Genomic DNA, 25709 nt, shown 5'->3' with positions numbered 1-25709 from the left:
AAAAGAGCAAACCACACGGGCAGAGACTATGGCGGGCCTGTGGAGTTTAAATCCACGTGGGGAGGCAGACGATAGGGTACGTGGGGACTTGAAGTCAATCTGAGGTGTCTAAAGGGAAAATATAAAGAACTGCAGCAAGAAAAGCCACTGCATGATAATTTATATTAAGCTGCTGGCTCCACGCACAAGGCACAGGCCGCAAGGCACAGGCCACGGCTGAGGAAGGGAGGGCTCGCGCCAAGCCAAACTCGCGGCAGGCAGCTGAGCAGGGGAAGGAGGGGGTCCTAACACCAAACGTTGGGCGCCAGGAGAAGGCGTAAGTCACAAACAATGCCACATCAGTTGGAATTATGATTAATAGGGTGGTATTTATTTAAAGAGGAAAAAACTTACAGATCACCGTCCCAGACAACAGCCCTCTGCGCAACCAGAGAGTCTAGTTGCCGGTGGAGCAGGAAGTGAAGAGAGAGAGCGGAGGGAAGTAGCCGCTTTTTAAAAGCGAGAGAGACCACGCCCCAATGGGCTGGTATCTCAGCAGCTATTGGTTGGAGGAGCGGAAGGACCTCCCGCAACAATTCAGTAGCCTCTGTGTTCTCACTCAAGCCTATGCTGACACAGTCTTTCCTTTCACCAGTGTTCATCACAAACCTACCATTTCTCAAACCAGGCTGCACAGCAGAATCACCCAGGGGGAGTCTTACACTCTATGTCCATCCATGTCCCAACACCTAAAAGTTCTACCCTTTACTGTCTTCAGCTGGGGTCTGAATTGTCATTGTTTTAAAGTCTCCAAATGGTGCACCCTGCTCTACTCAGTCTGTCCATCTCCCTATCTGAACATACAATGTGTATTTCTCCAAAGACCCTCTTGCTCATGCTCTCTGTCCCCATTAAAATTCCAGTGTCTATTTACGGCAACATAAACGTAGTGAGAAAAACGTCCTCCTTCCTCAGCATGTTTCTATTTCAGCACGTCTCATCACACATCAAATTGTCAATGTATTTGTTCTCATTCACCTAAACTATGTGGATAAGCATTTGACAGAGAACTGAGTATTTCCTGAGCCCATGAAGATATTACAAACTCTTAGTATTTAAGTATTTAGATAGCCATTTGAAGAATGTATTACTTCCACACAAAAGGAAATTAAATAAGGGGAAAGGCTTATTTGAATGTTTGAAAACTACTGCATAAATATTTTATTTATGTTCCATACTTCCCATCATGTTATCTAAGCCAGAAATATCCAAAGCAAAAGCTGAATAAATGTATGGATTTTTATCTTATGTTTAAACATCTGAAAACAGAATTCAGTTCAAGTCAACATTCCTAATGACTGAAGGAAAAATTCAAGTACACTTGAGCAACTCTCTTTCTACAGGATAACCCCATCTTCTAATCACAGCTTAGTTTTGACCCTTAAGCTGTACTTTAAACTATCCATAGTAAACAACAGTCTGGAATGGCTTTAAGAATCACAAAAGAATGAATTTGCAAAATAGACCAGGAACCAAGGCTTATATATTTGATGAACAAATTCTGTAACTGAGGTAAGACTAAAAATGGCAACAGCCTATGTACCTAGGAAATTGGATGAGGATAACTTAATAATGAACAAGACTAACAGTTATTGCCACAGCAAGCAGAAGGAAGTAGCAGTGAGAGGCCAGGTGGGAAGAGACACTTAACCCACCTTCTCTAGTTATCTGAAATGATAGCAGATACCTCAGAAACCTTTGGGAGGAGTGAGAAATCAACAAAACTGAACATTACATAGGAGAGATGACACTTTAGTTAGCAGGACCATATGCTTTTATATCTAAATCAGAATGGTGAGTTCTTAGGATATGCTTAAACAGAGAGCAAACACGACAGAGCACTTGTGGGCTGTGTATCCATGCAGTTAGCAGGGCTGGACTCTTATTCTAACTCCCCCACTGAGTGAGTTACGCTGTACACATCACCTGGTGTAGGAAGCCAGGCTCTTCATTTTCAAACAGCACAGTGGAAGGTTGTATTGTGTTCTGTAAATTCCAGAGTTCTGTAACTTTTACTCAAATTTTTCTTAACATTGTGTTTTTACTATTAATTCGCTATACAAATTTCTAAAATTTGGGAAAAATTCAAATTACAAGTTAAGAATCATTCATATAAATGAAAAGCAGTAACATTTTTTCAAATGGACTATATTCTCTGTTGTTTGGTAACCATTCTATCAAACACCAAACATAAATTTGCCTATGAACAGGAACTATGAAGCTTCATGTCCTACGATGGCTTATTGCAGTTACTCCATAAAAGTCAAATAACTACAGAAGTGAATTCAGACTGCCCAGTAAAAAACTGAGAGGGATTCAATTTGTAATTGTGCATCAACTCTGCTACTGTGCTTCATTTGATGTTCACGACAATATAAGAAGCTACTTAACCAGAAATGGAAATATTGTTGTAAGGGTAAGTAGATGTAAAGCCTTAGAAAATGAGATCGGCCCAGCACACTAATGCATATACTAAAAGTTATACAGAAAACCAGGATACTATCAACACAAGTAATTTAATCACTTTATAAGTTCCCATGACTTCCAGCACGGACTGCAGTACTGTCCCTGAGTAAGTACTCACGTGTACACCTTCTAAGAGGTAGACTGCCATTTCTAAAGTTAGCGCCACAGTCCCAGTAGCAACCAAGAGAAAACCAAAACCTTGAACAGTCATATTTAGTACCCAAGATTGTCTGCTCCCAAAAATCAACACTTTAATGTTATGGTGTCTTAGAAATCATAAAGAGTTCTTCTAATAGAAAGCACTTACCTTAACATCCACATAATATAGAGCCATTAAATAGATGAATATCAATTTCCCATATTTCACTAAAATATTAACATTTGAGACCATAGCAAAGAACATACTTACGCATTCCTGAGCACTCTCTATCACCATCCCACACATTAGAAACTGCATGTCCCGTCAGAAGGAGGTTAATTAAGCTTTGGCTATCAATAAAAATTAAATATCAGTTAAAATAGGCATAAAACTAGTTCTGCAAATCAAGTAACTCCTACAATAAAGGTCTTTGTTTTTAATGATTTTTTACATTCAATATGTTAAAGCACAAAGTGAGAGGAAACCTTAACTTCCCCTTTCTTCGTCTGGCCTTGGTGAGGGCCTGAGTGTTGCACTACAAGGGCATCCACTACCATAATCACATATGCCTAGCAACTTTAAGATGGCATATTTAAATGGATAAAAATTAGTCTGTTTACTTAGTATTTACATTTACTTTTACATATAATAATTTTTGGAATTTTATCATTTCCCCTTTTCTTTCCTTCCTTCAATCTCTCCCATGTATCTCTTTGCTCTCAAATTAATTCCCTCTTTTCTTTGAATTGTTACATATATTTACAATAAATACATATACACACTCCTACATAAATACAAATTACTCAGTCTATATAATGTTCCTTGCATGTGGATGATTTTAGGGCTGACTACTTGGTACTGGAGAACCAATTTGGATGGAAACCTTATGACTTGACTAGTGAAGTCATCAGTCTTGGAGAAGACCCTACCAAAATCCACTTTATTAAATCAGCAAAATTCTTAACTACATTTAAAACATTTATCCTATTTATCCTATACATACAATTCTCACTCCCCCAACCAAAGAAACTTTACCTTATAATAGATGGAGACTATCCCAAATTATTTAACATGCAGTCCTTGATAGAACTTAGGTGAATGCTAACAACTAAAGCAGATATATCTAAAAAGAAGGACTTATGTGGGAATAGATTAATTGTCACTGTTCTGTTGATTTTGGTAAAGTAAGCTAAAAATAACTAGAAAAGAGTTGTTTTATCTCAAAAATAAACTAGCACAGATAGGTAAGAAAATACTTATTTCTAAGTTAATGTGAGTAAATTTAACCTTTTTAAAAATACATAAACTGATATAAGGAGGCTTTGTTAAAGTATCTTGACACAATACTTGACATGTGTAAACAACTTGAAACCGGATGTCAACACTGGCCCCACAGAGCAAACCCTGGCTACAGCAGTGCAATGTGTGCAGCTCAGGGCTAGCCGAGTCCAGACTTCTATTGCCAGCACGCTTATCAGAAATTCTCCCTCTCCTAAAGCCTGAAGTTCAGTAAGAGACAGCAGACTGCAGCCTTTACCTGCCATGCCCGTACACAGGGTCTATCAAAGGCTCATTTGCATCTTCAATTGAATTCTTTATGTTTTCAATGCCCTAAAGAAACCAAGATTTCATTAACTTCAATTTAAAACTAAAGCACAAAGTATGATCAGTTTGGACTATATGTTAATAGAATACCATTCAAATTACTTAGACTTGAAGTGGGGGTATATTTGATATGGTTACTAGTAGCTCCCCAAAGATTCTATTTCTTTCATGGGCTCTATAAAGAACACTAACGGACTCACAGGTAGTAAGTCTAACATTGATTAAAGAGAGAGAGAAAACAATTTTCAAGAGAGAAGAGGAAACTAATATAAAAGTATTTATTTAACTTCAGGCTAAACTACATTAAAACCTAATATACCTAATTAGAAAGCTAATTTTACTTTAGGTCATTTAGAAAACTTAGTAAAGTCATTGACTTTTGAATTTAGATAGAGATAAAGATTTAAATACACAAAAGATATAATAGGTAAAGGAGAAAATGGAAAGTTTTCATATGATCACACTTTCTCCCCAAAATTGGTAATTCAAATATATAGTAAAAAAATATCAATTATGAGAAGTTTCTCACTTCTTAAAAACAATGTCCTGACACTTTTTCAGTCTTACAAACAGGCGGCTGGAGAAGCACAGAAGAATGAGGGACTGTAACCTCATCAACTCCAAAACAGCACGAAGTGACATCCACAGCACCATAAACCCAACAATGCCACTAACTGTTATACTATAGGCCACATCTAAGGATGCAAGGACAACCAACAGTCTCTAAATACCACAGGGGAAAACAGAGTTATGTCATTGTAGGGAACAACAAAACAAAGCAGGATACAACAAAGTCTCGAAATGCACGGTGGGCAGCAGGGGAATCACTTCAGAGAGCAACAGTTCAAGGGTGTTCAAAGGGAACAACTAGCAGAATGGCTCAAACAGCCGAGGATACAGAAACCATCAGAATTTGAGGCAAAAACCCTGGGTGAGAGTGAACAGTCAAGAAAGTCCAAGAAAGTGCGACACCTTAGCCACCACCACTACCACTACCCCAGTCACCTGACCTCCGAGCACTTTTGGCACCTCACTTTCCTTAATGCAGTAACAAGCTTAATATTTGGTCAACTTCTCTTATTCTTTATCTAACCCTCTGTGCCCTCTCTCCCACTCTACTATCACCATCCTGCTTTAGGTCTACTACAATACTATCTTCCTAGCTCCCTTGACTCTAGTGTTCCATTTTGCAAGTTTTTTCTTCTCTCTTTCTCTGTCTTTTTTTTTCTTTTCTCTCTCTCTCTCTCTCTCTCTCTCTCTCTCTCTCTCTCTCTCTCTCTCTCTCACACACACATTCCTGTCATTTTCTTATTTAAAAATTGTGCTGTGTTCCAATTCTGATATGAAACCTAAAGTATCTTTTTGTAGTTCACAAGAAACCTCTTTTACAAAGGCGTGAGTATCACCTTTCAGTTGTCCCTAGGTAGATCACACTGCAGTAGGACTGAAATGTTCGTGATCCCCAAGCTGTGATATACTCCAATATCCTTTGCTTCTTTAGACTTATTGCTCCTGCAATAAGTTTGGTAAATTTTATTGCAACTTTTCCACATGTAAAACTCCTCGCATTCATACATCCACCAAATGGTCCTTACTATGTCCTTTCAAACTTAAGTCATATCTTCTATTTTCCCAAAACACCTCCTGTATGGAATAAATAAATAAAAACTAACACCCCAAACATAACCATAATAGAATTATTGTCATTTTTGTAATAAGAAACAGAAAACCTTAAAAGGGGGATGTCACATACCTATCATAGAGTTAATGATAAAAAATTGGTAAAATGAGAAGAAAAAAGAAAAACAAATAAACCTGATTTCAGAAAACGTATAATCAGGAGAGATTCCAAGTGAGACTGAAAGGCTACGGCAATTTGAGATTGGCATTTGCAAAAACAAGACAGGACTGGAAGTGCAGGCTGGAGTAACTGCAGGGCAGTGGGCGAAGAGAGGTAACTACACAGGACCAGGAAACGACTCCTGTGGAATTCTAAAATTTGAAGGGGAGAAAAGAGGGAGCGAACACAGAAAGAAGGAAAAGAAGCTATTCAAGAAAATTTTTTTAAAAATATGAGACATTAGCTGGAAAAAACCTAGCACAAGCATTAACAACTAAATCCAGAAAAGAGAGGTCAGAGAGACTTTCTACAGGGCTAAAGGTCAAGCGCTAGATATTGCTAAGATCAAAGAAAAGCAAACTAAGACGAACTCATGACATTTCATAATCAGAGCAATAACAATCACCTTCACAGTCCAGAAGGGCAGGGGGAGGAAAGCGGGAGCAGGGTTAAAGAATGAATAGAGGCAAGAGCAAACTCCTCAACCATGAAAGTACAAACAGTGGCCACGCAGCATCTAACAGTAGGGAAAACAGCACTAAGCTAAGACAGAAAATCATCTTAAACAAACCTTTGTCAATAATACAGAATAGAGAAAAAGCAAGACTCCAAATCTGTTTCCCCACATTGAATACTGGTCCAAGACAGCATCTTTTAATTCTGATACAGTTCTGAATGATTTTTTTCTGGGGGGAAAAGAATTAAATATTAGTATCCTGATTACCCCATTCATAAATAGAAAATTTTTTAATTCTTATTTATTACAACATACCCACAGAAGATATTTATGAAGTATCTTCAAGTTCTAAAAACAAATTTAGCTAAAGAAAGCAAAACATACTGCTGACAAGCTCCTACCATTTATAACCCAGTCCACCAAGGCAGTCTGAGTCCTGGCAGGGAGCCTCTGCCTCTCTTAGGTGCAGTGCCTGGCACCAGTTCCTAAGTCTACGCAATTATATAGACAACAGACTGGCCCTTTTCAAAGAGGTATTCAATAACAAGAAAACTCGTATTTAAAGCATGAAAGCTCTTCAACAAACATCTGAGGGCTAAAACTACAAAATACATTTGTGGCTCCTTTTAAAATAAATTAATGTTAAATTTCAAAATGTCACCTATAATTCTGTCAACATAGCAGTCTTCCTTGGATGTTATGATAAAGTCTTTAAATGTTCTGATGAAATATGGGCACTTTAAATGAAAACTACAGAAAACATATTTTGGCAGATAAACAATCCTAGTATTTGTCTCACTAAAAATGGCTTTACATTCATTCGGAACAGAAAAACAATTTAAAATGATTTTTTCACTGATAATGATGAAGAGGCATTTAATTTAGTGTTTTAAAAGTATACTTCAATAGTTACTTTAGGACTTAGAATTACATACGTGTATAATTTTTTTTTAAATTTGAAAGCAAATTAATGCTCAAACAAGGTATTTTAAGCTCATGTTTAGGCAGAGAAGTACTATGTAAGTCCAAGGACCTTTCCACAGCATGAACAGACTTAGAATGGCAATGTGTCAACAAGGGAAGTATTTTAAATGTTTCAATGTTACTTACTGAATTAATGCATGAAATCGCTCAAAGCCAAGCTCTTCGACAGCCAAGGCAGCTATACATAAAAGACACTTTTCAGCACTACACACGGCAAATAATGACACAAGATACACACAGCAGGCTGTAAATACTTCAAGCAATCAGAACAGTCCCTACTTCTTATTCCCCTCCAATTCTCAGTTGACTCTGAACTTTATAGTAACATGAATTTATAGTTCATCATCTTAGTTACTATGGTTATAACTAAACTAGATATGTACTGAGAATGTAGAGGGGTTACTAAGTAATGAACTTCTCTGTACAATTCAGTTACAGTTAATAGAACATGCAAAACAGGAACTACTGTCTGTCGGCCACACGCTGTCCTGCGTCCTGAACTCAAATAATCCCGCAGTTCACAACAGAAGTAACCATCTGCGCTGACCTTTTACACTATAAAATTCTTCGGCTTACTGCTCACTTATTAAACAAATGTGAATAAAAGGCATAGCACTGAAACTGCAGGTTCAAGAACAGATTTAAGTTTGTTTCCTCATTTATCCATGCAATCATTGACAAGTTTTCAATAACTGTTAAGATTATATTAATAAAATACAAATTTTAAATTTATAAAAAAAAATCAAAGAAACTCTTTAAACCAAAGATAACTTTACTAAGGCTTCACTAGTGCTGGACACTCTCGTGAGCACAGGCCTGACTTCACGGCCTCGTCATCTCTGGCTGGAAAGGAGGGAGCTCAGGTCCACACAGGAACCCTAAGAGCACCAAGCTCTAATCAGCTCTGGAAAGTAGACTCAGTCTTGGCTTCCAGAAGATAAAGTCTTTAAAGCCAATCAAAACGCCTACTTTCTTGCAATGAGCAATTTTATGAAGCAAATAGTATATGACTCACACATAAATTTTGACTACTGTTTAAGGAAACTGATTATGAAATCAGAATTAAAATTTTTATTTACAATTTAAAATTGCACATTTTACTAGCCTTATATAGCCTAATTTTAACTTTTTAACGTTTCAAATGACTTTCTAAAATCTTTAGAAGTCCAAATGGATTAATTTATCTTTTGGTTTATGTGGGAAACAAACTGAAATTGAACCTAAAAATATACTACTATAAACAAGTGTGCATTACTAAAAAGCAAAAAATATACACACCACAAAAGCCAATGGAATTAATGCTTATACACAATGAGAGGGGGAAAACCTCACTTTTAAATTATGAGGATGAAATAATTATATTTAACCTCTTCCAAATTATACTGTTTTATAATGCCTGCTTATGCCACCCTGGAAATGGACATAATAAAGAGAGTACTTTAAAGAGGCAGGCAAAAAAATTAAAGCTTAGCAGGCAGAAATGATGAAACTGAGACACAGGAGCAGGAACACGGCTGGGAATAAAGAAAACCAGGTAAACAGATTGCTATATGGAACTAATATTTCAACGTAAGTTCAGTTCAACTGTCAGTATCTAAGATAAATTCTCAAATTTTCAGCTAATAAAATGTTTTAAATCTATATGAAATTAAAAGTATACTTTAAATATGGTTTATTGTTGTGTTTATTTTTAAAATGAAACATTAAGTAATCTAGAAAATTCTTACAGCATGTTTTTGGAGGGGGTTCAATATAACATACCCACTAAATTAGTTGCTTAGGTAACTGTGCAATGAGGCCCTTCACTCTAAGCTTCCCAACCCCTTAGTATGGAAATGCACCACTTCCTTCATAGTAATCACATGGTATGCACTAAAATCCAAGTGAAATGCTATAAATGAGCTTAAAATCTTTGAATAGTTTAATCTTTCTCAAAATTTAGTATCCCAAATGGAATTAACATGCTTAATTGCCATACAGAAAAATTTACAAAACATTTAAAAATTAGTCGTAAATGATGTTAGTGTGATCCCTTTGAGTAGTTTCCATTTGTCTTTAAATGTTACAATGAACTCCAAAATAAATTTTTGAATGGCAATGTTTTAAAGGCTTGAAAAGAAACATTACACGACTGTTTCAATCTTTTAAAATGAGTCCTTGCAAATGTGCTATTAAAATTTGCCAACCACAAGCTGTTCTAATTGCAGAGGTATGGGAAAAACGATAGTGAAAATACTAGGACATTTCAGCTCAGGGAAGGTAGTAACACTGCCTCCCAGAAAATTCTATACGGAAAGTGGTACACATCACACACAATCAAGTACTTACTTCTTAACATCAGGAAAAACCATTTTATACAGAAAGTAGTGAGTGCACAGCAGTACAGGTAGAATAAATCACGTATTCAGTCCACATATTTGGGACTACCAGTTATCAAAAGCTACCTACTAGAAAGATTCTTCCTCCAAAGCAAATTAAAAAAAAACAAAAACAATTTGTATCTATTTTTCCTACCAACAGAAGACTCTAATTTACTAGTTCATTTTGGTACTATTTAAGACACTTTAAGAATGTTCAAGTGTCTAACTTTCTTTTTATTGTTGTTATGTTTTTCCAAGACAGGGTTTTCTTGGTGTAGCCCTAGCTGTCCTGGAACTCGCTCTGTAGACCAGGCTGGCCTCAAACTCACAGAGATTTGCCTGCCTTCTGCCTCCCAAGTGCTGGGACTAAAAGTATGCACCATAAATTTTATGAACAAGATTATTTATTATTATTTAGATTATTTAAAGGAAAGAAAAATACAGTCAAGATATAAAAAGCTTAAGACATAAATAAAACAAAACTAAAATTATCTTGGTCCAGATATATAACAATGTTCAAAAAGTTCAGGAGCAAAGTAACAGCATAAGAAAGTAACAAGAAAAAGTCCACATCTTTGTTCTAGAAAACTAGGGATATCTAAGCATTTAATGGCATAAAAAATCCTTCTCATCTAAATATGATGCACACCTGAATCTATGGCATACAGATGTATATTCATTAGATTTTTAAAATCAAAGTTCTAATGTTCAAAAGAGATTTCATCAAGTAGAAGTTAACTAGAATTATCTTTAAAATGATTAAAAGATAAATGTAATTTTTTTGCAAAAATTCATTGTCTTATAGTAATTAAAATAATGGAAAAGGAAACAAAATATTAAAGATTACTAGTTAAACTAAGGATAGAAAAAGAGTTATAAAAACAATATTTTCTCTTAAAAATTTTCAAAAGTTTTATTAAAAATAAAAGGACAAGAAATAACTTCATGAAATAAAAATGTATCTTACAAGAATGTTCCACTTGGCAACTAGACTGTGCAGGACTCCCAGCAATACTAGCCGTTTCCTCAGTTGTCCTTCCTCTTAACCATGAAACCAAGCAGTATGATCCAGAGCTGTCACAAGCACGTTCTAAAATATCACACAAGGTATGACAAAGGAGCTCCTTCTGCTCTTCCTCTAAAAATAACCAAAGTATATGTTATAATGGTTTGTCTGAAAAGAAAATCCAGTCATGAAAAATAGTAAGAATGCCTTGGCTTAATAATAAAAGTCAAGTGTTTCATAAGAATGAGGAAAATCCATGTATAACCCAAAGACTGTAAATTAGAAAACAACGTGCCTAAAGATGAAAATATTATCACTTTGAATACTAGCGTCAGTTAGAAGAATACAGAAGAATGCAGGATATAACATTATGAGAAACAGTATGCTAACCCCCTCTGTCGAGCACCTGAGTGTCAGGTGCCCTTTACTGCAGAATCAAGCATAAGGAGGAAGAGAGCTCCTGGAGACCTTCCTTCTCCTCATCTTCTGAATTCTAATGTCTGATCAATTTACAGGAATAAGAGCTAGGTGATAAGACACCATCAGCACACAAAACCCACAATCCATTACGATAGCAGAAGCAACCACTGTTATGCTGAATAAATCAGAAGCCACTACACAATTCCACAGTAAGCTCAGCACTGGTGTTTTGTGGGTCACAAGCAAGGCCATTTCTTCCAGAACCTGGGCAGCCCCTCCCTCTCTCTAGTGGTGCCCCTTCTTAGATCCACTATCATTTCAAACTTCAAAAAGAAGGCTGTATAACAAATACTGTATCACTTTTGATGATAAAAGAGGCTTCTGTCTTTCCTAATGGAAAGATCTTTACGGTCAGTAACAGTTCCATGCACTTTGCATCACATGGAAACGATTTCCAAATTTGTCAAAGTGACTGTATTTTTAAGGAAGAAATATTTTCTGCAATTAAAAGTCATGTTGATAACTGACTTGGATCTTATACATTTCATATTAACACTAAATATATACAACCAGGACATCTTTAAATCTCAGTTCAAAATGAGAAGGTTCTATGGTCATGGGTTAGACTGGAAGCTATTATGCTCTTATATACAATATTGGCACTGTAATAGCCTGCCTCCTAGAAGTGATTATGAGGCTCACAAGAAATAATTCTGTAACTGAGGAAAGATCTTTGTAAATTGCTAAGTGGAATGAAACCGTGTGTTATCAGGTAGTGTCCTGTATCTGTCTAACTCAAGCTGCAGACACTCTGACAGCTTCATTGCAATATAATTATTCCAGTGTTCCCATTATAATAAAAGACATAGGAGTTAAAAGAGCATGCTGAGCTCCCCATCAAAGCTCAATACGTCAAAAAAAGAAAATAGGAGAGACAGGGAGGGAGACCAATAACAACAAACAGGCATGGAGCAAGAATGCAATCCTAGCAATAAGTAGTTAAAGTAGAAGACACTTGAGTCTGAAGACAGCTGGTCTACACAGCATGTTCCTCCAGCTAGCCTTGTTAAATAGCAAGACCCCATCAAACAAACACCAGAACATATGGGTATTCTTTATGGGTATATCATCTTCTAAAAGTTAAGAGAAACACCCATTTTAGCAAGAGGTCAAGTGTTTTCCTTACTTATAATATCCTGTCTTCCTTTATTAAAAATCTGAAAATGCATACTTTAAAACAAAGTCACTGTTTATGAAACTTCCTGAAACATTCAAGAAATACTATCCCACCAATTGTTTCCTACTGAAAACAAACTTTTTTTTATTCAATTACTAACAATAAATGTTGCACAGACCAGGTTTAAAAGAGAAGATGAAGGAGAAACTTGAAAGGCAGCTATCATACCTGAGCAATCCCGCCAGGACGACTTCTCAGAGGAAAACAGAAGCTTCTTCAAAAGAAATGCCTTTACACAATTAAAGCAATGGTTAGAATTGAATTTAGTCACATCTCATGCAGCTCTTTTACTTTTAGAAATGGAAAAAATTAATAGCACCTTTCTGTTTGGTTTTATTAAAACTTTACATAGTTTCCCCCCTTATTCAAGACAGAGTATTTAGTAATTTACTTTGAATATACTTTATCCCAGAGTCACAGATTACCCCCCTCAGATACATATTTTCTAATAAGTAGAGAATTAATTAACATATTAAGTAGGTAACTAGAAATTACAGCATGTTAGTGCTCTGTACAAATAGTGAAGGTTTACAGGAATATGTCTACATTTCTCTTGGATTTCTGGGGTAGGAGACATCTAAATACAACAAAGATTCTTTACTGTTAGCTCTGATCAGTTATACAAGGAATACTACTACTGGCTATCTTGGGAAACTAGCAAGACCCTGTCTCAAGCTAAAATACAAAGACACTGGAGATGAGGTTCAGTAGTATAGCACTTGCGTACCAGGGTGAGATTATGACTCAGATGCCCAGGACTATGGAACAAAAGAAAGACAGAGTGTGGGGAGAGGAGGGATAATCCAACTATTAAAGTAATCACTTCTTACAAGAACTCAGCTTTATGATTTGAGCCATCAAGTTATATGATTTGATAGAAAAACAAGTTGATCCCTAATGTTTTATTGGCTATGTCATAGAAAGCTATGGGACACAGGACAGTGCTTCCTGAAGGTATAGTGCAGTTGACTTGTTTAAATACAGGTTCTTGGGATCCATCTGTTGAATATGAATCTGTACAGAGCAAGTCTAAGAAACAGGGGTATTATATGACTCTTCATATGCTATGAAAAAGCAGGATGAAGACCGCTTTTAGTAAGAAGGACCTATGCTTAAAGTCTTGATTAACTACCCTATTCATCAAAAGTGCTAGGACAAACTTGGAAAGATTTCAGTAAGGGTTATATGAGAAAATGTATGGCACTTGACAAGTCATCAATTCAAAGAATTTTACCACCCCCCACAGTAAAGTTCTACTGTGTCTACATAGAAATAAAGTAAATCATCATCATACACTATCATCAAGTATATACTATCATCAAAATCAACAGAAATTAACTACCTTGTGTAATTATCTACAGTACAAACCTTGAAGGTAAAACAAAGACATTTATCGCACCACTAATACTATTGTGCTGGTATATAATATTTCCTTCATTCTTTCCTCATAACTGGTTTTGTAAGAAGGAATTATAATGCTTATATTAAGATGTGCAATTTCTGTGCTTCACAGAAAGGAAAAGCCATAATCACTACTTCTATAAAGTTCCCAATATTTACCTGTTATTTCCTCATTTAAATTTTATGAAGAAAATTTTTTTCACATGAAGGGTTATTTTTAAAGACTCTACATTATCATGTCTCTAGCTGTAGTCTAAACACCCTCACAAAATCTTAGTTAAACCTGTACTAGACAGCAATATTTGAGAGTGCCAATACAACCCACCCACATATGGCTTGACAATTTTATATCTGAAGATTTTTTTAAAAAATAAAAAGAATTAGAATCAGGCTCTAGTTTTATTTTAGCTGGCCCACCCTCAGCAACCGTCTTTATTCTTTTACTATCTGGCATCACTCTACCTGTTACCAACCACTCCAGGTGCCATGTTACCACTGGGGATAGAGGGTTTTTCTTCCCAATTGTACTAATTCCCCATGTAAGACGGACAACATCCTTGCTAATAATGTTTGCTGAAATTATTTTTTTCTGAGTTTAAAATAATCCTTTTTTCTTAGAGTATTAGTACATTAATATTTTGGTTTCTTATGGTTCAAGGATATATTTGGCATATGGTAAGAGACAATCTATTAGTTCCTCAAATTGTCATATTGGTGGTATTTGTGGAATTTTATTTTATTTCATCACCTATTATTACATCTTTATTAAGAGATAATGTTTTAGTAAATTCTTATTTAATAAATTATCTGTTTAATACTATTTCTATGTGTATTTTCTAGAAGTATCATGTTATAAATATTCAAAAAGGTTATTGTTAATATTTTGACTTACTCAGTTCTCTCATTACTCTTAATGACTTAATTTTGATGTTTAAGCTGAAACACTTAACTGTACTGGCATGTTTCTCAAACTAACCCATTGCCTAAAAGGTCTGGAACAAGGCAGTCAGGATTTTCATGTTAAAGTTAGCCCTTGTTTATTCTTATACACACTGCATTTTAAATGCTTATAATCTTCTGCTTAACTACATCCACAGACCTTCAATCTTATAGTACTATTACCGACCATAGAGACTATTTCCAAATATAACCCACATGAAGGGCATAAGATCTTCAAGTTCAGACACGATTCCTACTGTTACCTGAAATTTGCCTCAACTACTCAGAAAATGGATATAATAATAGTTAGTAGCAGTATATTATATATTATTATATAAATAATATATGCAATCACACAGGATATATAAATGTTATTGTTATACTTAAATTTCAATTCTATATACTTAATTCCAAAGCAAGATTCAGACACTCAAATTTTTCTTAATAATTTTACAAACGTGAAAAAAGCGTTATTCTTTGAAGAAATAAAAACAAGATGGTCTATTAAAATGTACGTTGGAATAATTCAGAAGAGACTATTTTTTATCTTAAAATTTTGATAGCTATGTATGAAAGTTTCGCCTGCAGTTTTGCATGCGTACCATGCGTGGGCCTGGGTCGTTGAGAAAAGCGACCACTGTTGTAAACCATCTTTCCTTTCCTGAGATGGCTTTTCTTTTAGAGAAACGTTTTTAATTGCGTGATGTTAGCATAAGGAGGATAAAGTTGGAGACGAATGTATTATGTAACCAAGAGTTTAGAAAAGTCTCCTTCATGTCCAGTGGGCAATTTGTGTCTTTTCTCATTAAACAAACATTGTAATTCTAAAGTATGAATAGCAATACAAACAGCTCTGAAGTGACACTGATGTCATACGCCTAACAATAAACCAGAGCTGCTGATTCCACCAGTTCAACAGTTTACAGCACTAGTCAGTTCTGAAATTCAAAAACATTAAGACTTAATATTATTACAAAATGGGCCTCCACCTGTAATTCCTAATCTTCTGAAAGTTAGGGTATACCTCTTATTTTCCTCATTCATGCTCTGAATTCACTTTTATCTTGGATATTACAACTCCATGTGTAAGAGTTGTTAGACGGCCATATCTGGCTGTTCTACAGAGCGCAGACATCAGAAAACAAACGCAAATGCTAAACTTTTGAGCATGTCCCTTATCTAAGGAGTTGGTAAAGTAGTCTATGTTACCTGAACAGGTGCAATAACAGCACAGGGGCCACCTTCAAACTGTTCTAATGCAGATCCCTCTGATTCACTAAACACAAACCCTAAAAATGAAAGCAAGTAGCAAGGATTAAAAATAATTCCAACAGCATCTATTAAAGAATTTTTCATGTACTTTGCTTTGAGATCATGTTTTTACAATAGTAAAATATCTACAGTTATTGGAGAGAATGACTCTTCTTTTAAGAGACCAAGAGGACTCTTTGGAAAATGGTATGCAACTACTACCTCTCCTCCAAAATATTTATAAAATCTTCATCTCCCCTTCCCCATCCCCCCCCCCACACACACACAAGGACCACTCTACAAAGGCAAAGTGGACTTGAATGGAAGGGCATTAAATTTACTTCTACTTATTTCTTGGTCCGATGATTGAAATTAACTCATATATGCCAAACACATACTCAGCACTAAGTTACACCTCCAACCCTTAAATCTTACTTTTAGATAATTTATTTTGCTTGAAGGAAGACTAGAAATCCAAACATTCTTTTCCAGATAGTATTTTTGTTGTTATCTTTTTTCACTAAAAATAATTGCACGAGAACACTGTAAGGGAGCAGTGGGCTACTTTGTTTCCATCTTTGGGTCACATTCTGTAATTTAAAATGTAAATGGCATGATAGATACTAAGTGTTCACACACTGGCTCTATCTTATTTTAAATATTCTTAATCAGCACTGACTATTAGTAACTAAAGTTATGCAGAGGGCCCTGGGGCAGAAGTCAGGAGAACCCACTAGAAACTCTGGAAAACAACAACAACAACAACAACAACAACAACAACAACAAAACAAAACAAAACAAAAAAAAACAAAACCATTTCGTCTTGAGCCTCGGTGGTCTTATTTTAAAATGTTCACTTTCAACTTCAGTGTGTTAGGGATCTAGGTAATTTGACTAATGGCTAAATTCTGTAACCCAGCAAACACACTGGGTTTGTTTAGATCTCATAAACAAACACCAGATCTTGCAGTTCAGATTATATGCAAGACTGCTACAATCACTTGCCTAAAGGGGCTGATAATCTAGTTGAAGAGGCATGCAAATAGGTAGTAAAAAAAAAAAAAAGACTATGTTAATGTAACAGAGGAATGAAGGACACCACGGGTGTCCTGGGTGCAGAAGGGAAGTCTTACTCAGCCTGAGTCAAATCTTAACAGATGAACTGGAGGCCAATTGTGGCAGGGGTTTGCCTTGGAGCAAGGATAAGCAAATGATATTCAGGCAAAGCAAATATCACTATTAAATGGAAAACGGCTGTAAGGGCAGAAAAGGTTGATAGATCAATGGGAAATTTAATGCAGCTGAGGGGCAGGTTAGGGACAGAAGAAGTGGCAAACAGGCAGAAGGGAGAGACGGGGGCACTACAGAGAGCTGCACAAGCCTGGGGAAGCTCTGCCCTTGTGGACTAGACAGCTTTCTTCATTTTTAAAGGATGGAAACAGAAAACTTCTTTCAAGAAGCCCAGTAGAGATGGAACTGACTCAATAAAAGCTACTCTTTTACGGAGAGAGTTCTTTTTAGGAAGCATCTCAAATGAAATTGAAGTTTGATTACTATATGTAAATGGAGCATGCTTGATACAGAGAATGGATATAGTTACAGAGAAATGAGAGTTGCCTCTGAAGTTTCTACAGAAAAAGAAGAAAAAAAGCTGAGGATCAGGAGCTTCCCCACCAACCTCTCCTTTGGCCTCTCGTCCAAACAGCATTTCATGTGTATTTCACATAGTTTTAAAAAAATAAAGCGGTTCCACCAAGAAATCCACCGGATCTGGTTCTTGCCCTCTCAGCCCCACCCCAGCCAGCCATAAGCAGCAGCCTGCCTTTCTCAACTCAGTCTCCTCAGCCACTTTCTGTGCTTACTCTCAGCCACGTTCACTGGTGACTCCTCCAGGATACTCTTAAAGACTCATCTGACTTTCTGTTAGATAAGCATAAACTCTGAAGACGCTTGGGCTCTTGCATTTTGGTCCCTCTTGTTGCACATTTTAACCGTTTATTCTCAGTTACCATAGCGCCTCTTAAATGCTGATGATCCCCAAGGATTGGGACTATGCAGTTTCCTTACTATATGTTCTCCGGTAATATGCAGAATTTTATCTACCCCAACAATTTCATCTATTCTTTCAATTTCCATTACTGATTATAGCCATGTAACCCCACATATAAACCAGACATACAAAATCTAAAGTCCTTATGTGGTCCTGCACAGTGAACTCCAGCCTCACTGTGGAGATTCCTCCATGTCTTCAAACATTCCTGCCTCTACCAAACCCCATGCCTTTGTACATAATGCTTGTTCTGTCTGAAACACAGCCCTTTATGAAGAAACGGACTTATTTTTTAGGCTTCTTCCTTTTAGCTCAAGGCTCCAAAACCTATCTTGGATGTGTCCATTTCTGTCCCATATGTAGTCTGTCTCAGTACGAACTGCTATCCCCCTCACCCAGCATACTGGTGAAAGTTTCCAAACACACCTCCCAGCTCTTCATCCACTGAACCCCTCCTATTCATCGGGGTTGCCTGGAGAGTATGTCAGAAATGGAAACAAGGTTTGGACACAGTCTGATTAAAAGTCTTTCTACGGCCTCTCACTGCAAGTAGAATAAAACCTTAACTCCCTTTTCTGGTCTAAAGATAAGGGAGGGATCGCCCAATTCAATGGACCTCCGTTTTACTTTTACTTTGCTTTAGCTACGAAGTCCTTATTATAACTGCTTGCTCTTTTCTCCAGATGAAAAACTTCTGCTCTTCATAGCTTTCAGGATTCAATTTAGATGTTAACTCCTTACAGACTTCCTGGCAAATATGTCTAAGTATTCCCATCCCTGAGCAGAACCAGCATTTATCATAATCTACATTTATGTTAATTTGTTATATAGGTATCATATCTTTAATCGATGGCTGTTTTTCACCATGTGCTATATAATCACTGCTTATTAATGCTTGCTGGATTTCTGAGAGGGAAGACAAGGGGTGTTTGTAAAGATGTAAAACAGTTTAGTTTCAAACATGTAAAGCAGTCATTACTACCATCTAGAAGTGGGAGATACTGGACCTCAGAGCAAGATTTGGGACTATAGATAGCAAGTGCAGTCATCTGAAACAGTCAGTTACAGCGAAGGCCAACATGCACTACACAGATAACACAGCTGAGAAGAGTAGAAAAATGGGGAGAGGCTGTCTCAGCAACGCAGGATAACAGCTTAGAAAAACAGGCCAGACAGAAATATAGTAGCTGAGGTTCTAGAAAAGAACAATTAAATCCAAGAGTAGTCAGCCATGACAAACGCTAGATCAAGCAATCCACTGGAGCACTACACAAGAAAACTCGGAGTTAGCAAGCGCACAGGACTTTAAATGACAGGAGAAACAGCAAAAGCAAACTATTTGTTGCACAAGTTTCACAGAAAGTAAAATGGCAGTAGCATGAAGAATTATTTAGACACTTGATATTAGCCAGAAGAATGAAGGGCATGAACTAAAAAATGGCACATGGTTTTAATCCCAGCACTCGGCAGGCAGAGGCAGGTGAACTCTGAGTTTGAGCTCAGAGTCTGCTTAGTGAGTTCCAGAAAGCCAGGGCTACATAGTGAAACCCTGTGTCAAACCAAACCAACAAAAATGGGGGTTGATTCAATAACTGATATGGAAAAGAAAAATTCAAGACCTACTGGTCTTAGAAAAGAGCTGAGAAAGTGTATCACAGCAACAGTGACTACCAACCAGACAGAGTTTCTCAAATGTGCATCTTGCCCCACAAACTTTTTCTATAGTACTAGAGACCGGTGCAAGGAACCCACCTAAAGTTAAAATAGTTTTTACAATCTGCCAAGACATAACCTGCCACAGTTCTGCTAATGTTATATGCTTTCATGTTGAGTTTCTTAATTTAAGAGTATAACAGGATCCTGGGCTCAGAAAACATGAAAGCTGCTGACCTAAGAGGTAGAAAGCTTAAAATATTTAAAAAAAAAAAAAAAGTGGAGGTAGCCACTGACTGGAGTCAAGGGAATGAAAAAAGGTGAGAACTGTGGAACCCTCTGGATCAACACTGAAGAGCACAAGGATAGCAGACAAGGATAAAGAGCAGAGGCAGTAAGGACTCACTCACTTAAGATATAATGACTGTGCTGATGCCAGGTTTATCCAGCACACACAACACACCGGAGATCCTGATAACAATAAATGAAGACCTGGAAGTAGTTAAGATGGATGGGAAAAACTTAATAAGGAAAGTGGCAACTAAGAATGCTGGTTATCACATTAAGACCACCAAATTTGAGGTTCAAACTAAGCCAAGAGTCTGAGCCAAGAGCTGGTGGCCATCCCATCCAGATCCACCAGCCGCCATACCTTCTCTTCTACTAAGCAGGGTCAGGCTTTGTCAGTCTTGGTAAAGACCTTCGAGTTTGTCTAAGGAGAATAAGGAGGGAGCTCTGGTACTGCATGGAAGTGCAGAGAAGCAATGAGGTTCTACCAATCTTTCAGTTCATGTAATAAATAATTAGGAATGGATTCTAGCCACAATATTCAAAAGGAAGCAAAGGAAGTAAAAACATTATTAAAAATCCTATCAATATAATACAGTTATCAAAACTCATGGGTGGTGCTTATAATTACAATCACACCACAGTGAGATTTTTTTACTTCTCTCCTTGAATATGAGTTTGCTAATATACAGCTACTCTTATTGTTCAGTGTTTTCATTCTAATTATTTCCTAGATTTAAAACAATTTTGCTCACCAAAAAAGATATTTTTGTGATTAAACCTAAGATTACTCATCTAATAACTGATTTGATATATACAGTTTAAAATATTTCACAGTGAAGACATACTCAGTTTCATGATATATAGCACCTAATTTAAATGTGAGTCATGAACCTTGCAAATTTCCAGGCTTTTATTCTCAAGTCTGTACACACATGCGTCCCTCCAACCAACTGGACAAGCAAGGTCTCTAAAGTCTTAGTAACCAATGCAAAACCAAGGGTGAAGACTTTGTTAGATTACTATAGGTCAGACAGTCCAGGCTAAGCCAAATATCTGAATGGAGCCTATTTTTCTTAGCTAGTGATATCAGAATAAAGACTTTATCCTCTGCTATCTTGCAGGGTTGCAGTAACAGTTAAATAAAATTTTTTTTTAAAAAAAACTGTACACTATACAAATCTTTGAATTAATGAATTACATTATATACTTAAAGTACTAAGCAATTAACCTCGTGTGTTTGCAATTATGATTTTTTTAATTGCCTCTTAGGTGAATTATAATTTAGTTATGCTACAGAAAGGAAAACCTAAGCTCAAACTTTGACACAAATGATCTGGAAATGAATTATTTATTTTTGTGTATTTTGTGCACGAGTGTGTGTGTGTGTGTGTGCGCACGCGCGTGTGTGTAGCTGTGAAAGGACAACCTGCAGAAGTTGACTCTCTCTTTCAAGCATGTAGGTTCTGAGGATGAGACTCAGGTAGTCAGGCTTGGAGGCAGGTACTTTTCCTTGCTGAGCTATCTTGTTGGCATATTTTATATTTTTAAACACTTCCTTACTTTTCATAAGTTAAAATCTTATTTTCCATATTATTTAATAAAGACTCCCTTATTCCTCAAAATCCCAAAAATTGAATTTTAGTCAAATATAGTCCTGCCCCATCTCAAAAAGACAAAATCCACATTAAGCTGCTATAGATCGTCATGTATTTTTCCAACACACCTTCAGGTGGAACAATAATGCAAAGTGAAGTTTGGAGAAAGGGACAGACAGAGAGGTTCCTAAGCTCCTGAGATCTAAACTGAGGTCAGGAAAAACACAGCCCCAAGTGCTTCATAAGTGCTGTTCTGGAAAGCTGTGCCTACATTACCCATGAGGAACACTGAGAACCAGAAAAGGAGTCTGCCAAAAACTGTGTTACAAAATCAACACTGAAAATTGAACTCCTAGTTCGTCAAATGTTCCCATGATCAATACTACTTCTGTCAGACAGAGAGGATGCCAATCTGGGTTCTGCTGGGACACGGTCGATCTACTGTCTCCAGTGTTACTATCCTGATCCGCACCTCCTCTCCTCTCCGACTACAGGGACCATCTGATCTTAATCACTGTCTGCCCTCAACCACAGCTGTCAAATCAACCCAAAAACAACCTGTCTCCTTGCTCCAAAACTTCCAGGGACTCCTCTGTTTTGTTCAGAATGAGGGCCAATGTCCTTATAATGACTAGAAAGCCTTATACGATATTACTTTTAGAGCATATATTCCCCTCCCCTTCGCACTGCCCCCTCAAGCAATACTAATCTCCTTCCTGTTTCCCAATTAACAGTCTGAGAACATGTGGCACTGAGATTTTAACAAGGGTGGTGCCCTCTGTCTGGAATGCTTTCTTCAGATGCCTGCACAACTGGCTCCCAAAGGCTCCAAGTGCTTCCAGGACTCTCTGTCCCTTGACCTAATACCACTGCAGGCGCTTGATCCTTGTTCTACTGGCCCAGGCTACTGCAGCAAGGCTAGAAACACCAGTGTGGTTTAGAGGAAGAAAAACAAGAAAGAGATGCTAATGAACAAAGAAGGTGAAAAAGCATTTTTAAAAGGTAGGCAAATGAGCAGGAGAAGGCCGAAACAAAACAAATTTTCAAACTAAAACCAGTCAGTTAGGACCAGAAAGATAAGGCACCCAGGAGGTTAAGGCAGGTGGATCTCAGTGTATTCTGTTCAAGGCCAGACAAAGCTACCTGGTGAGACCTTATTTCAAAAACAAAGACTAAATTCAAACCTTTTAGTAAACAAATTTGGAGAGATGGCACAGTGTCTAAAAGCACCGAGTGATTGTGAAGAGACCTGGGTTCAATTCCCAGCATCCATATGCGGGTTCACACCATCTCTAACTTCAATTCCAGGGAATCCAATGCCCTCTTCTGGCCTCTGTGGGCACAAGGCATGCATGTGGTGCACGTGCATACATGGAAGCAAAACATCCACACACATACATTTTTAAATAAAAAATAAAATCAAAGCCAGGCAGTGGTGGTGCATGCCTTTAACTCCAGGGAGTTCAGGGCCAGAATGGTCTACAAGAACTAGTTAGGGCAGATAGGGCTGTTACACAAAGAAACCCTGTCTCAAAAAAAAAAAAAAAAAAAAAAAAAAAAAAAAAAAAAAAAAAAAAAAAAAAAAAAAAATAAATAAATAAATAAATAAATCTTTATATATATATATATTGTTCAAAATCTTTATATATAAAATATATATATATTGTTAAAAAATAACCCAAGACGTATACTTCTTTAAGTGAAAGAGGTTTCCAAAAGAATAAATAAACCTGTCAAAATAATGAAAATGGAGAGCTATGTGCTACTCCATTGGCTTACTTTAACAAGCAACACAAAATAACTTGACTAGGGTAACTTCCTAAATGGAATATCTCTAGATGTAACTTTGTTTTACACTACTTACTCCTGCATCTTATTTTGAGAAGACTGAGGTTGCAGCTGTCAATTCGATGCCGTTATCGACCACAAAAATGAAGCCGCCTTACTAATGCAGCAAGTCAATGCCCTGTGCCTCCTCCCATCATTCCAAATGAGCATCACAGCAACATCTGACAATGGCCTCTGAGAGTAGGTAACTCTGAGTGAACACCATTAGATTGGCAGAGGAAGTGCTGTGATCCACAATCCTTTTAAATTGCAGCAAACAATACCAGATGCTGTCTCAAAACCAGGGATACTTGAGGCCACGGAAACAATTTGTAGCGAGCAATACCGTGTTTCCATCCCAGCGCCACACCTAACCACACAATTACAACATAAAACTGCTTTCTGGCATCAGTCACTTAGATCATTACCTCACCTCACCCCACTTCACCACCACCACCACCCCCAAAAATCCAAACACTGATAACATAAAACTCACTTGGAGACTGGAGATAGAAAGATCCTGACTGGTGGCACTTTTTAGGCAACTCACATTGCAGCCCACCTGGCCCCCACTCTGCCCCTGCAGCAAGTCAGCTCAGAGGAGGAGAGGCTCTTGGGCTCTTTGGTAAACACTCTCCTATCCAAGTTCTCCCCATTAAAATCCACTTAGAGAAGCGGTTTTAAACCTGTGGGTCTCCGCCCCCCGGGGGTTGCACATCAGATACCCTAACAGTAACAAAATTGCACTTATGAAACAGCAACGAAATAATTTTATGGTTAGGGATTAGCACATCATGAAGAAGTATACTAAAGGGTCGCGCGCATTAGGAAGATTGAGAGCCGCTGATTGGAGCATGGGTACTAGTACGGAGCTCGGGGTATCCGACAGATAGCAGCTGAGCCTAATGCGGGGCACCTGAGGTGCAGGAGCGGGGTTAACTGTAACCAAGTCCAGGTACTAGAACTGAGTGCGAAGTCCAAATGCGGGCAGAGCAGGGGTACAGGGATCAAGCTTTGACACAGGGAAAGGGTGCGGGAAGCCGAGGGGCCGAGGCTGTGCTACTGGGGCCAGGGACCGGCACAGGGAAAGGGTGCGGACACTAGAGAGACAGAAGCTGGGGTGCCAAGCCCGAGTTCAGAGAAAGAGTGAGGGTAGCAGAAGGGCTGGGAGCTAAGGTACTGAGACCAAGCGGGGCTACTGGAACAGAACGCGAGTGTCCAAAAGCGGGGGGACCGGGACCAAGCCCGGGACTGGTAGTGTAGGGCACTGGAGCCAAGCGCCAGGTACCCGAGATGGGGGAGCGGGGATACTGGAAGCGAGCGGGCGGGGCGTCCCGGCGGAGCGGCTGGAACGGCGAGCCCGGTCCCGGTACCTTGCGTCCAGCGGCAGAAGATGGTGTCCGACAGCCCGGGGCTGCTCTTGGTGCCCCACACCAGCTCCAGTAGCTCTTTGGTCACTTCGGACATGATGGGGACTGGGCAAGAGGATCTTTGCTTCCCGGACTCCGACCCCGGAACATAGGGAAGGGGAGACTCGAGAAAGGGACGGTGGAAGAGCGGCGGTCGGGCGCGACCGGGAGGCCGGGCGAGGTGAGGGCAACACGCCGCCCGCAGAGACCGCGCCTGTCAAGCCGGCCGAAGCCGCAGCCTGGACTTTTCCGGGCCGGAAGTGGTCGGACTTCCGACTTCCTTTAGCCCCGCCCCCCGCGGAGCACCGGGGAATGTCGTCCCCGAAAGCAGAAGTGGGGAGAGCCTCTGAAGAACTGGGAGTCTCTGGCCAACTTTGGGAACTGTAGGATTGGCGGTGGTTGGGTTCTTGGCTTTTGTCCTGCCGTGCCAGAGGGCTGAGAGAGCCCCTCCTCTCCTGGGCTCTGCCCTACTTTTTGTAGCAGGTTTTGGGACTCTTGCTCTACCACCCGGTCCTTAAAATCTAGAATAATACCCGAAACTAGAATTATGATAGCTGTGCCCTTGAGTTGGGAGCTGCCTTTCACTGTCCCTTGATAAACCATGTAAAATTCAATCAACTCATTACGTGGTTATACTTGTAAATGCACTTGTGCATTAAAAATAACTACAGGTGTAACTCACATTACAGAGCTAGCAGGAGTTCGTACAAGGCACAAATTTCTGTTACGTGCAGATCGCG

General features: G+C 38.2%; 1 protein-coding gene across 5 annotated transcripts in view; it reads right to left on the bottom strand.

Annotated features, from left to right (window-relative positions):
- Positions 1-25236, bottom strand: part of Mindy3 (MINDY lysine 48 deubiquitinase 3) — an 82096-nt gene extending 56860 nt beyond the window's left edge. For 2 of the 5 annotated variants that reach the window (XM_050150549.1, XM_050150551.1), the window contains exons 1-8: positions 24934-25236; positions 16103-16182; positions 12722-12782; positions 10858-11028; positions 7657-7708; positions 6661-6775; positions 4182-4255; positions 2915-2994 (exon numbers count right to left, since the gene is read on the bottom strand). In XM_050150549.1, the coding sequence (XP_050006506.1) occupies positions 2915-2994; positions 4182-4255; positions 6661-6775; positions 7657-7708; positions 10858-11028; positions 12722-12782; positions 16103-16182; positions 24934-25027 (727 nt within the window). In that variant the 5' untranslated portion in view covers positions 25028-25236. Of the gene's footprint in view, positions 1-2914; positions 2995-4181; positions 4256-6660; positions 6776-7656; positions 7709-10857; positions 11029-12721; positions 12783-16102; positions 16183-16579; positions 16646-24933 lie in introns of those variants that run through there. The other 3 variants (XM_050150552.1, XM_050150553.1, XM_050150554.1) reach the window with 3 other exon arrangements.
- Positions 25237-25709: the final 473 nt, after the last annotated feature.

The sequence above is a fragment of the Alexandromys fortis genome, unplaced genomic scaffold (assembly GCF_014885135.2).
Source record: "Alexandromys fortis isolate MF-2015 unplaced genomic scaffold, M_Fortis_MF-2015_v1.1 scaffold_69, whole genome shotgun sequence".
Taxonomy (NCBI): domain Eukaryota; kingdom Metazoa; phylum Chordata; class Mammalia; order Rodentia; family Cricetidae; genus Alexandromys; species Alexandromys fortis.
The sequence above is the reverse complement of the archived record's forward strand: the minus strand, read 5'-3'. Positions and strand labels throughout refer to the sequence as shown.